This window comes from Palaemon carinicauda, chromosome 9, assembly GCF_036898095.1.
Source record: "Palaemon carinicauda isolate YSFRI2023 chromosome 9, ASM3689809v2, whole genome shotgun sequence".
In the NCBI taxonomy this organism is placed as follows: domain Eukaryota; kingdom Metazoa; phylum Arthropoda; class Malacostraca; order Decapoda; family Palaemonidae; genus Palaemon; species Palaemon carinicauda.
The window spans coordinates 132,284,999-132,299,801 of record NC_090733.1 but is presented as its reverse complement, the minus strand read 5'-3'; the positions used below and the strand labels follow the sequence as shown (position 1 = coordinate 132,299,801).

Below are 14,803 nucleotides of genomic sequence, written 5' to 3'. Positions count from 1 at the left end.
AGTGGGCCAGATCCTGAGAGCAACCAGTCTACCTTCACAGCTCATTACTTGAAGGACTATTCAAGAAAATCCCTGGACGGGTTCTCGATAGGTACCGTCGTTTCTGCGCTCCAAACGGTTTAAAGGTCTAGCCCCCGTGATAACCACGGGTAGAAAGTACAAGAGAGACAGGTTCGTTCCTTAACCCCCTTGTTCTTCCTCCCCCTATTACACTTAAAATGGTCTCCGATAGGACTCCTGAGCTGGGATACAAGGACCCCTACTTTGGAAGGACATGGCTCCTAGGATTTGTTGCAGAAGTGAGTTACTTAGACACTAAGATGAGCTTTTTGTGTAGTTTCCTCTATTCTCGTTTTTCCTTGGGGTCATCAAGACCTAGCCTCCTATCTAGGTCTTTGGATATATCTCAGCACGGTCTCACAAGGTTTAAGGCCACTCCCACCTCCTAAAGTATAAGTCTCCTAAGAAAGTAGTTCGAGGTAAGTACTCCGTGTTGGAACAAATCACAAATTTTAAGTAATTTGTATTTTTCCTAACAGTACTTACCTCGAACTACTTTCGGGTAATGGCCCGCCCTTCCTTCCCCGAGTGCCTTATGGAATTCTTAGAAACCTAAAACTACCAAGAACTTACGGAGGTCGAGACCTGAGCAAGCATGCTCTCTGACCCAGGGTTAGCCTCAGGGCGCGTATCACTCCGCCTGAGGATACCCCTCATAGAAAATGGATATAGGGTAAACTACACAAAACTCTGGTCGGTTGGGAAGTGATCCCAGATACTCCTAAGAAAGTAGTTTGAGGTAAGTACTGTTAGGAAAAATACAAATTACTTAAAATTTGTGATATTTCCTATATAAACTATAAAAACATTTTAACTAAACAAGAGGAAGAAAAATTAGATAGAATAGTGTGCTCGAGTGTACCCTCAAGCAAGAGAACTCTAACCCAAACGATAGTGGAAGACCATGGTACAGAGGCTAGGGCACTACCCAAGATTAGAGAACAGTGGCTTAATTTTGAAGTGTCCATCGCCTAGAAGAGCTGCTTATCATAGCTAAAGATTCTCTTCTACCCTTACCAAGATAAAAGTACAGTAGCCACTGAACAATTCCAGTGTAGTAGTTAACCCATTGGGTGAAGAAGAATTGTTTAGTAATCTCAGTGTTGTCAGGTGTATGAGGTCAGAGGAAATTCTGTAAAGAATAGGCCAGACTATTCAGTGTATGTGTAGGCAAAGGGAAAGTGAACCATAACCAGAGAGAGGGATCCAATGTAGTCCTGTCTGGCCAGTCAAAGGACCCCATAACTCTCTAGCGGTAGTGTCTCAACAGATGGTTGGTGCCCTGGCCAACCTACTACCTACACTGCTTAGAAGTGATGCTTCCAAAGAAACTGGCTCCCATGTAAAAGGAGCTCCCAAAGATGAAGGTTTCAGAAGACATTACCATCAAGCCTGATGTTCTTGGTCATGTGTTACTTTTCTCTGTCTGTTGCAAGGTTAGTTCAATGTGTTATCAGCATAATTCAGTCCTCCCTTTCTTCCTGGTAATGTGGCTGAGTTACTGATTAAATATGATTCTCAAATAGTGGTAACTGGTCAACTGTATCTGTACACACAAGTGCCTTCTGACGGGAGATAGGAGAAATTGTTTGTCGAGAAAATCACAAGAATAGTCTCATTCAAATACTCTAGGTACCATATGAGGAAGTGTGAAAACTTAAGGCAAAAGGCAGTCATTAGTTCTAATTTTGAATTGAAAACCAAAGACTACAGGACAAGGAGATAATTCTGCAGGGCTATAGGATCTAGATGTACACAGCAATCAGGTTCATTGAGTGTGAAGAGTAGTTTTTCTGATGATCAAATGTACTGTACTTGCCGTCTTCCTGATAGCACACCGTACAGTAATTGCCCTCTTTTTGACGGTAGACCGTACGGTACGTCCACTTTTTATTCAATGGAAAGATAAGTTAAGATATCAAACCTCAGTTGAGTCCATTCCTTTCCCTCATGTTCCCTCAAGCCTTGGGTAAGATGGCTACAAGGTCAAAAGTCCTTGCTTTATGCCTGTTTGAGAATGCCAAGCTGCAGGTCGTGGCAAAGCACCGTAATTTGTGTGTACAAGATGACTGGTGAATTACAAAACAATCAATGTATAGGCTTGCTTTTGCTGTATCCTTAGACATCCAAAAATAAATTAAAAAAAAGGGAATTTTATATGGTGCTATTCCTAAACACGCAGCCTAAAATGAAACCGTTCCTTTGTCTATGTAACATCTCTGATCATAAGAAACAAAAGAATGCATTTACTCATCTGTGCATTGGTTAGCTTCTGCAGCAACAGATATCGTACGAAATATTGGTTTTGTAATGATGATATTACTAATAATATTTTTTTACTTCATTATTATAAATTCGAAATACATGAAATCAGAGTGAGTTTACAGTATACCATGTTTTTCCTAAACAAGCCACCTAAAACAGAAAACACTTTTGTTCACATTTCATCGCCAATCATAATGAACAAATTAATGCATTTACACATCCAAGTGATAACTAATGATCTTTTAGTAAAGTAGACAACATCCTTACCCCAGACCAAGCTGGTTTCAGACCAGGATGCTCTTGCTGTGGCCAGGTCCTAAACCTAACCCAGTATATAGAGGAAGGATTTGAACAGTAACAAATTACCGGAGCAGTGTTGTAGACCCAACAGCTGCATACAACACAGTGAATCACAGAGGCCTACTTTGGAAGCTATCCAAAACATTGTAAAACAAGACTATAATGGATATAATCCGAAGCCTCATAAAAAGCAGCAAATTTTATGTAGGGATGGATGGCACTAAAAGCAGATGGAGAGCACAAAAGAATGACCTACCTCAGGGCTCAGTCTTTGCACCACTGCTGTTCAATGTATATATACTAATGATCAACTCTCCCCACCAAACTTGCACAGAATCATCTATGCAGACGATCTACTGTATGTCTGGCCATCACCTTTCAAAAAGTAAATACCTGACTATCAGCTGCCCTAGAGTAAAAGGGCAGTACTATGACAATTAATGCCTGAATCCAAACCCATCGAGACACAAGTATGTGCATTCCACCTGAGAAACAGAGAAGCCAATTGCAAACTCAAGAAGATCCTCTGGCATGGTGAAGAACTAGAACATCACCAGTTTCCAGTGTACCTACAGGTAACACTGGATAGAACTCAATCATTTGCTACCCATCTGCAAAAGCTGCAAGGGAAGGTTGGCTCTCTCAATTCCCTGCTAAAAAAACTAGCAGGAACCAGGTGGGGAGACAATGCTCATACACACTAAGAAGAGCTGCCTTAGCCCCGTGCGATGCACCAGTGTGAAGCAGATTCATAACGCACCAAGAAAATAGATCTTAAGCTCATTAAGGCATGCAGTCATCACAGGAACAGTAGTTCCACTCCCACCAACACCCTCTACTAACTCGCTGGTATTGCCCCAACCAAGAAATCAGGAGGCATACAAAAAAAAAAAAAAAGATTGAAAAGACCAAACAAATCTTGGACTCACGACACACATTGCATCCTCAAATGCTAGTTACAAGTGGACTTAAAGTCAAGGAAAAGCTTTGCTAATGGGGAGGGACTGCCAGCTCAAATACCAGCATAGAATGATAGAATGGAACAATAGAGCGACTCTGATAGATTACTTCCCCCCCCAACAATGCAGTGCAGGACCCCACTGAAGAAATTGCTTTTAGAGTGGCCAGAACAAGTGACAATCAAGTCAAATGGGGCCTTAAAACTGACCAGTCCAGACCACTATATCATAATTTGGACAACTGTAACTTGGTTAATGTCAATGAAAGCGCTTTAATGGTTGGCTGTTTGGTGTGATAAGCTATGATATGATCCACAACACGTAAAGGGGGAATTGAGAGGTATATAGTTTTAGAAGCACCTGTCTCTGATTACTTTGAGGACAATGCCACACCAGAATTTCTTAAAAAGAGTTATAAGAAAGTTTTAGCTATAAGGTTTACCTTGCCATTTAAATCTCAAACTCATAGTTTACAACTGGCACATTGGTGCTTCGCATATGTTGAGGTTCAGGGACAAAAGGCATAGCTTATGTAACAGTACCAGTGTAACAGCGATGTGTTGTTTTGTGGATTAAAATTTTTGTTTTTACAGTAATTACATTTCTTCACTGAATAGAAATAACCCAATATCTTTATACCTCCTTCATAGTAAGACATAACAGTATTCGAGGCATGAATGTTAATATTTAATGACAAATTTGGGATGAGCTAGTGACTGAGCTTGTAAGTGAACAAAATGTACTGTCACCTGGAATGTGATACAATCAACCAGCTTTAATTGATATATCAACAATAGTAAATAGTTAAGAGAATCCTATAATATGAAACGCCATCTCTCCAAATGGATAAAAAGTTGCTTCAGAGTGCTTACTTTTGCAAGAGGGAGGATTGAAATTAAGAAAAATCCTACAGGTAGGTGGGCGGGACTTCCCTTCATACTACCTGTCAATAACCGACTACAGTACCTTGTTAACAATTCAATGGCTGTTCCAGCACTGTTGAAGACATACTGTATACACTATTTCTAAATAACGAAAAATTTGTATATGCGTGGGAACAAACACATGATAGATTAACCCTAATTTATGAATGACTGGTGACTACAATTATTGTAATAAGATAAAAATCCTAACAATCTATTAATATGAGAATAGTAATTTTCCTTTTACTTTAAGTTTTGATAATTTGTAGAAAATACTTGCCTAACTTCATAATTTTCAACAGTATATGTAGCATACCCAAAAAATTCTTCAACTTGGCTCCAAAATGAACTTACCCATCGAGGGCACTGTAGGATCCGGTGGCTGAGCCAGGGTTGATGAAGAAGCGGCCCTCAGCTTCAAATGCCTCAAATCTGTGAGTGTGACCTGATATAAGGATGTCGGCATCTAACTGTCGAGCAATCAGTGACAAAGATGCTGGGTCACCCCAAGGAACTACTTGATGTCCATGACATAATCCAATCCTAAACTGTCCCACAGTTACTACCTTTTGTTCTGGGTAACTAGTCTGCAAAGATAATAAATTTTCTTGTTATAAAGTGGCAAGCAATGAAAGAAAATTAATAACTGCTGCAGACAAGTCACTTGAAAAATGTGCATTAAGGATATCACAGACAAATAATGAGACTTCAAATGGATTTTGCCTAAGTACAGTATTCTTAATCTAAAAATATGTAAGTTTATCAATATCATGAATACCCTCCCCCCCCCCTTTTAAAAAAAAAAATTGGGAAGTACAGTAATTTGTATTTTTCCTAACTACAGTATACAAACCTGAGCTCTTTACTAAGGGATACTAATTTCGGCATAACTAGAATCTAGCCATGAACTTTCAACGAAAGGTGTTGACAATCCTCCGCTAGTTATCAGGCAGGGGGGTAGACCAACCATCCCACTCACACCAATTCAATGTCAGGATGCCAGAAAACTTAAAATCAACTCATACACACTCAGGTAGTCTATTTATCAACTTTTGATTGCAAGCAGAACTTTCTAGGGGGGATAGGTGATGGTGGGCTAAGTAAGAGTAAAGAGCTAAGGTTTGTATGGTTAGGAAAAATACAAATTACTTCCAAATATGTAATTTGTTCCTACACAAATATAAACCATTCACCATTTACTATGGAGATTAAACCCAACTGGCTGGGGATTTGATCTGAGCTCGTGCGAGTGTGACAGGGGTACCCTTGTCACCTCGCAAATTCTTGGTACAAAAAACTAGTGAATGTGTAGAAACTTCAGCACTGTGACTTGACCAGGTAAGGATATTGGAGCGGGTAACACTCCTCTTACTTAACCTAGATAATGGCTAACTCCCCCTCGCAGAGAGAACAGGGACATTACAAAATACATACATATTTCAGGCTACACAATGCAAATGGGTGTTATCTGCAGTCTTAAGTAGGCTAGCTTGCAGAGTCCTCCAGATGCTATGCCCCAAGAGAGGGGAAGGTAAAGCAAGAAAAGGCCAGTTATTCTGTCCATTCATCCCAGATTAAAACTGGGTAACGTATGCCCCCGACCGACAGCTACTTGTCCTGTAAGGAGCTGAGGTAGCTATACCACTTATCAAGTGGTCACCAAAGGACCTAGAGAGAAAGTATCTAGGCTCCTGTGGGTTATGTCTTGCAGGTAATGTGCAGTGAAGGTTGTCTGACATCGCCAGACACCTACTTGTAAGACCTGCGCCACATAGAAGTTTTATTTGAATGCTAGAGATGGTCATGTTGTGGATTCAATGACCTTCTGGATCCATGAAAAAATAATAATCTTCGTCACTCTCACTTTGACCATACCTGTGGTAACGAACGTACGTTTGATATGTGGGTAAGTTCCGGATGTGCGTTTGAGATACCACCTCAGTACTCTCACGGGACACAGTAACAGTTGATCAAAATCGTCGGTTACATTATGGAGACTCAAAATCCGGAAAGGCCCAAACCTATAGCTGGATTCTGAGTCTTAGCTACAAACTCAGGGAGAAAGCTGAGGGTTACCTGTCCCCATCCCCTTGAATGGGCATGTCATAAGTAAGACCAAGCACCTCACTATTCATCTTAGCAAAAGTGAGAAGGAAATCAGACTTAAGAGTCAAGTCACAATCGGATGCTTAACGTAGCGGTTCATAAGGAGCTACATTATATTCCAAGGTGGTGGTCTAATTTCTTACTGGGGGCAAGTAAGCTTGAAACTCCACATGAGGAGGCAATTTCCTTGTTGAGGAAATGTCAATGCCATTCAATCTAAAGACAAGGCTCAAGGCTAAGAAATAGCCTCTCGCTGCCGAGTCTTGAACAGTTTTTCCTCCCCGAGATATAAAGGAAACTCTGCTATCAAAGGGATAGTGGCATTGCAAAAAGATACCCCTTCCAGGACACCAAACACAGAAGATGGTCCACTTTGCCTGGTAGACTGCGATTGACAAGTTACGAAAGTATCCAGACATCCTTTTTGCCACTACAGTACATGGGTAAAGCCTCTCTGCGAGAGGAGATGCTGGATAACCTCCAGGCATGAAGTCATAGGGACGGAACTGCGTTGTGGTATATCTCTATGCGAGGTGGTTTATTTCAGTAGGTCGTGGAGGAGGCAATTCCCTCGGTACCTCTGTCAGTAGAAGCAAGAGGTCTGGGAACCATTATGCTTGTTGTCACAAAGGAGATATTTAGAGTCATCAAAAGATCTTGTGATGCCCTCACCTTGTTGATGAGTCTCCTAATTAGACAAGGGGGGAGTGAGTAATGTCCTGGTTGGCCCACAGATGTTACGATGCCTGGAGATCTGGTACTGGTGAGCAGTACACCGGAAGCTTCCGATTGAGACACATTGCTAACAGGTCTATTATCGGCGCACCCCACAAAGTCAAGACTTCGTTGGCTACCTGAGGATGTAAAGACCATTCGGAGCCAACTATCTGAGTCTTCCTGCTCAGATTGTCCGCAAGGCTCTTTTCTTGCCCGGAATGAATCAGGTTGACAGGGCAATCGAATTTTCTTCCGTCCAACACAGTACGTATTTCCACAGCTAGTTAGCAGATTAGCTGTGAAAAAGTACCTCCTTGCTTGTTTAGGTATGCCACTACCAATGTGTTTTAGCTCATCAGCACCACAGAGTGAATTAGAAGGAGCTGTTGAAAGTGTTTGAGAGCTAGAAAGTCTGCTTTCATCTCTAGGATGTTTATTTGGCACTGTTTAATCATCATCCGACCACGCCCCAGAGGTGATCTGCTACAGCAGGTGAACCCCCCCAAAATTTGATGCGTCCGAGAAGAGTATCAAATTTGAAGGAGAGAGAAGGTATAATCCCGAGAAGGTTGGTAATGTGCTTCCGACCAACTTTGGTCTCTATTCTGCTTTAATCCTATTGGAACTCAAAGGTCATTAGGATCATTGTGTTCCAACCAAAACAATCTTAGTTGCCACTGTAGAGATTGAATGCACAGATGGCCGTTGGCCATTAGACATTCCAGAGACGTCAGATGTCCCAACACGAGAAGCCAGTGATGTGCTTGCAGCGAGTCTTGTGAGAGGAAGGAACAGGCCGCAGTTCCTTGAATCTCTCTATACTGCTTTGGAACGGAAAAACCTTGTCTTTTTGGGTGTATCTGCAACCTGAGGTAAACCATTTCTTGTGATGGCTGGAGAGAGATCTCAAAATTTATAATGATCCCAGATCGAGACAAAAAACGAGAAGTCTGTCTCGGTGTAAGAGACGGGTCATCACGGAGTCTGCGAAAATTTACCAATCGTCTTGATTGAAAAGGAGACAAATGCTGTTGGCATGGGCCCAGGGTGATACTAGGGTGAACCACAGCACCAAGAACTAGTAATTCTCTTGTGAAGGATGAAACGGAGGTATTTCCTTGACGCAGAATGGATTGGGATCTGGAAATACGAGTCTTTGAGATCCAGTGTGATCATGAATTCCTATGGTCTGATAACCTGTCTGACCATTTCTGCCGTCTCTATCTTGAGCGGAGTTTGCAGAATAAACTTTAGAGTGGAGAGATCAATGACCAGTCTCAAACCTCCAGACACCTTCTCTACAAGAAAGAGTCAACTATAGAAGACCGAGGACGCGTCGAGGATCTCTTGGAGAGCGCCCTTCTCCAATATGGTCTGAACTTCTGCCCGAAGGGCAAGATCCTTCGCTGATCCCTTCGCAAAAGAACACATCATCACTGAATGTTGTGTCAAAAGAGGGGGGGAAAGGTTTGACTGCGAATAACTCACATCTCTGCACCTGTGCTTCAGGCACAGTGGACCAGAGGGTGAACAAATAATAACAACTAGAGGGGCACTCAGTTAAGCACAGACTCTGCCGCGGCAGCTTAATTCTCGACCTTGACCCTTGACCTTAGCATGTATTAATTGGTGTGGATTTTCATACACTCAAATATGGACCAAGTTTAAAGTTTCTGCAAGAATAATGTTCAAACTTATGGCAGATTACGTAATATGGATGTTTTACTCATCCATGACCTTCCAAAATTTAATCATTTCCAGCTCTTTACACAAGTTTAAAATACCTGCAAGCTTTATTGCTTTACGATTGAAATTATTTGCCCTTTAGTTTGACCTTCACCTTCAACACTAACGTGTATTAATTGCCATAGATTTTCATACACTCATATATGAACCAAATTTTAAGTCTGTGACAAAGATGTCCACACTTAAGGCTGATTACGTGAATTGGATATTTTCGCTTGACAGTTACCTTCCAAATTTAATAATTTTCAGCTTTAGATAAGTTAATCCCTGCAAGTTTCATTACTCTACGATTGAAATTGTGGCCAGGAAGGTGTTCATTAACACACACATGCACAAACGGGGTAAAACATAACCTCCTTCCATAATGAAAGCTGTTCCTTCGATTTGGAGCCAAAAGCCCTAAGGAAGGCCAAAGCTGATGCAGAGCGTCAAGCAAACTAGTCTTCCCTAAGGCTGGGGATGCCGCCCTCACTAGCGTTGTCTGGGGGTTAAATGGTCATCACTCTTGCTTGAACACCCTCCGGAGGAGACCAAACAAGCAGAGACAGCGAGGAGGGAACAAGTCGCTGGAAAAAGAAGTCAGGATTTCTTCAACTTCAAGGAAGACCCCGAAGGCAAAGAATCTCTTTTAGACTTCTTCTTCCGTCACCTACCATACATCTCTTGCTAGTAGGATGACCACTCCCGACACTCTTCGCAGGGAAAGGACCGAGTGCATGAGTGTCATTTGCACGCAGGGCAAAGGTTGTGAGGATCAGTCTCCCTTGCCGACACAAACGTGTCGCAAGAGCGACCAGCTTTGCCAAGATAAACCCGCATATTAGCAATACTCAGAAAATAAAGCACACCTACTAAGAGAAAGCAAGTTTATGGCCAGAGAAAAGTAGGTTTACCGAGCCAAAACAAACAGTGGGTGAGTGTGTGAGCACTACAGGGTTGGTAAAAAAAAAAAAATTTCTTTAAATATAGTAATACTTCTATGCCCTGAGTTTAATCTTTATCCCAGCTATCTCATTATAATCCTTGAAAAATATAAAAATGTGAACAGACATGCATGTCTCTAAACTAAGTAAAAGATCCTTTCCTAAGACCAATTTTAAGTCCAGTCAGTAACAATAATGCAATACAATATTTTACGGGTTAAGTCAGACCAGGACCAGGTTTATATGGTAATTAAGACTTCTTAAGCTTAGGCCTACTATGGAAAGTTTGGGAAACATAAATCCCAAGTTTCTGACAACTTTTATAAAACAATTTTTTCCCCATTCATTTATTTATCTGATAATCTATTTAACATCATTTGCCTATAGGTTGCATGTAGGTATGAGATGTGAGTTTTATGTTGTACACTTGCTATCTTGTCATGTCCAAGTATGAGATGTGAATTTTATGTTGTACACTTGCTATCTTGTCATGTCCAATACGTATTCTGACAAAGTCTAAACTACCATAAAATTATTTAATCTACTTAATAATTACAAAGCAGTAAAGTACTAAGTTTAGTTAGCAACTTGTACAGTAATTGAGGTTTGTTTGCCTGTCATGCCACTTTGCCTACATAAAACAACATACAAAATGTAAGATGATGTAACAGTAAAGAGAAACCATAAAGCCAAATGACTAATGTACATGATAAAACTTGTTAAGCTTTAAATGCATTCCTTCTCTAAGTTCTACCACTCTCTAAGCAAGGCTAGCCGGGACAGACACGCATAAAACTAAAACTAAAACTACATAAAAGCATAGTTAAAGTAAACAAAAAACAAAGCCCAAGGCATCGTAATGCCAAAATAAAGCTAGCTAACGTGATACTAGTGAAATAAAACTAAATGAACACGAAATAAAAAGGGCACTCACATAATCAACAAGGCGCCCAATGGCTAGCTGGACTTGGAGCGCCCGGCTCCCTCACTGCCATAAAAAGAGTTAATAAACCACTCCCTGAGGGGATCTAAAGCAGTTACAGCTAAATCAAACTGTAAAAGAGGAGGGTACTCAACTTTGACGACGAAAGGGAAGCCATCATGTGAGGAAATACTCCAAAAAGCAGAGAAAAGGCGCGACAAAAACACGAACACGTAGGTAAGCTGCAAAAATTGGAATGAGTTTATCAGAGACGAACAGTACTATGAAGGGAGAGGATATAACGGCTCCTCACCTATCCTCCTCCTTAGATTCCTAGACTGGGTTAAGTCTGTTTGGGGTGCAGATAACTATGGTCATCTACAAATAGTCATTCCAGGGGTTAGAACCCTGTGATACCTGACGATAATTCTTTTGTAATATCACTCACAGAAATATTATAGAGTAGGAAGCTGCCGAAAGGAACTTCCATCAAGACGACATGGCTATCTCACCCAAAAATAGATTTTTCCTACGTCAAAATCCGTTTCCTTCTCTAATTTCTCAGACTTTTTCTTTTAGTTCATTACAGTTAACTGTGGCTGTTTTTATTTTTCCATTGAAACGTACAGCACTGATGTTATACTGTATACAGTATTGTTATTGATGGCTTGTAGATTCTGGGACAAGTGAGCTCAGATTAAAGAATACAATAATCATAATTACAACATGCAGCAACATGAAATACTGAAGTTGAAGAAAATGGGCTGATTGCCATACATGTTGAAACTCTTAAGTACCAAAGACAGTAAAGGGAACACTGGAAAACTTGGTCGAATTTTGTGGGCATATGACCGCTATAGCAGGGCATGTTGGCAACAGATAGCGCTAGTATATTGTGCGCTTGTTGTCTGTTACTTGTTTACTCTAGTCAGTGTTGCTAGATGGAATATTTCCACCTGTGTTCTTTCAAAACTATGATGGATGTTTTTTTTATCAGACTTGATACAAATCTGTGCTACAACATGAATAAAATCAAATTTAGCATTGGAAAAATATATTAATCGTTTTCCTATTTTCATTTACGCTTACATGTTGATTAATGCTTATCTGGTGAATTTGGGATCTCGCAACCTTGCAACACCGACTCAAGTCTTCAAAACAATCAGAGCAATGCCGTCTCCATATGTTAAACGAGTAGTCAGCGTTGTATATATTGACCCATAAGAATACATCATTAAATGGTTTATTATTTTTCTCGCACTTATCGATGCAAAGTCAAGGTAAGGTTGTACATTGAATTTACAGTATATATGATTATAACTTGCAGAACATGTGTACTGTACTACTGTATATCAAAGTCCAAAATGAAAAAGGGACTAATAGAGGCCAAGCCCACTTCAAGAGGCCATTAACTTTATTAATTTAGCCACAAAAATGAACATCTAGAAACAAACCAGTAAATGCAAAATAAAGCATCAGAGCATCTTTTCTGACCACATTGTATGAGTAATATAGGACTCTTAACAAGCCTAAGACAATACTAGACCACCCACTACTTATTTTCTCCCCTCTTGCTCCTAATTTAACCTGAGGCACAAGTTCTATTTTGAATGCTGTCTTTCACATCTGTAAGTTATATTTGCAATAATGTATATAAATTATATACACAGTCTGACCAACCTGCATTTTGTAAATGTGTGTAGTCCTAAGATTAGCTATATTCTAAAGGTGATATATGCAGTAGGGAGTTTAATAACAATAATAAATATTACATACCGTATACATACTGTATTGAATTTTGTATTAACTCTTCATCCAGTATAAAGGAAGTGTCCTGTGCTCAGAAGAAATTAAATGAACAGCCACAAGCTAAAGATGTACAAACAAGAATATAGGTAGTCTAAGATTATAAAAAATAATTATTAAAAATATATGGAAAATCCCTATATGAATAGTAATAGACCAATTATTGGATAACTCATAGTAATATCACAATCCTCCAAAATACTGGCTCCCACAGTTTTTTTTAGCAAATTAGTTGGGCACTTTGGCAATATTGTAGGTGGCACTGATCAGGGACTGGGTGCAGACAGGGTTTTTATAGGTAGTCTTTCTGTTCTTTTTACTATCTTTTATAAGAACTTCATTGAGATTGATTGATTGATTTCAAGATTTCTGGCATTGTGACATTGTAGGTCATTGACACAGATATCTTGTATTATAAATAAAGAATAAAAGGAATTTCAACTGAAAACTATAAGACTGCAGATGTCCTTATAAAAGATAAATAGCTTTCACAACGTCTGCTTCTGAAATAAATCTGAAAATATCACTAGCATAGTACAAAACGTCCTGCCCGAGTATCTTAGCAAAGATGAACCTGACATCTTCACCTCGAGCCTACAACAGATATCTATTTCTCAAGGTGCTAAAAGTGGGGCATTTAGTCAAAGGCCTCACTGTCAGGGGTACCAAACAGTCATTGCAATATGGCTAGTGTTGGCCAGTCATCAGAAACTTGTGTCAACAGAATGTGACAAATGCAAAGATGACAAAAAGTATCAAAGCTGTTGCCCATTATTATAATACAAATTCTTAATGCTAAGTAAAAAATCATTACAGAGAATGGTATGTATACCATATTGGTAGCAACTCAGCTGCATCATTCTTTGACAGTAAATTTGACTTCTCTTTTCCACACACCTACGCGTGCTGGAACCCAGGAAAATTGAAATGTTATACCTCTCAGCCCAATAATGAAGAACCACTCTAAAATATTTTAAACTAAAGGGTTACTGGAATTAAAAACTTTTAAAGCTTTTAAGGCACTTCTTGCATCACTAACAAGGGTAAATTGCCCTCCTCTTTTAATGCTATTTTTTTCATTGTAGTAAGTAGTACATAGAGAGTAGAGGTCCCCTTTTTGTTTTGTTTCATTGTTGGTGTCGGCTACCCCCCAAAATTGGGGGAACTGCCTTGGTATATGGATGGATGGAAGTATGCCATATAGTTCAGCAGTAAATATAGAAGGTACTAGAGGAAATGCACCTCTACCATTAAAAGCACTACTATATACTCTGATTCCCACGGGAGCATCAGATTTGGAGTCATCAGTATATATAAAAGTCGATTTCCTATGTTCTTCAACATGTTCCATAAAAAGAGACCTGCCTTCTAGGTCAGTCATGTTCTTTTTTATACCAATAAAATATTTACAGATACACAGCTCTGGTAATTTCCATGGAGGAGTTGATGATATCTTAAATGGAAGAACTTTATTTCTAACCATGTACACCCAGAATGTTTATTACTAGTTTTATCAAAAAACCATAAGGTTGAGGAGATTTTGGGTGCAATTCAAAATATCTACTATGCCTTACAATGTTTGCAGTCTGATAGGCTAAAGAATTAGGATGACTTTGCAACCTAAACCAATACCAAACAATGGAAGACTTTCAGTAAAGGTCTAAAGGTAATTCTCCAGTGTCAACAATGAGGCTGGGATAGGTGAAGTGCTAAAAGGCTCCTGTGGCCAATCTGATACCAGTATGGTGTATAGAATCTAAAATCATTAATTGGCTTGGGGTGGCTGAGGAGTATATTTCACACCCATAACTAATTTTTGAAAAATTTAGGGTTTGTACAACTTTAAATAGTTTTGCAGTCTGCCCCATGATGTATGGTACAAAACTTTTAAAGATTCAGAGCCTCAAGACATTTCACTTTTGAGGCTTTCAAATGAAGCATCCATGTCCGCCTACAATCAAATATTAATCCTATGTCTGGATGTCCTCTCAAAATACGACAGAAATGGACAACAGTAGTTTTGCTCGTTGAAAACCTAAAATCTATTCATATCAGCCCAGTGAAGAGCTTTATCAA

General features: G+C 39.7%; 1 protein-coding gene across 1 annotated transcript in view; it reads right to left on the bottom strand.

The window, feature by feature from the left end:
• Vps29 (vacuolar protein sorting 29) overlaps nt 1-14,803 on the bottom strand; it is a 43,485-nt gene that overhangs the window by 7,119 nt on the left and 21,563 nt on the right. The window contains exon 3 of the mRNA XM_068380421.1: nt 4,862-5,094. Coding sequence (XP_068236522.1) covers nt 4,862-5,094 — 233 coding nt within the window. The remainder of the gene's footprint in view (nt 1-4,861; nt 5,095-14,803) is intronic.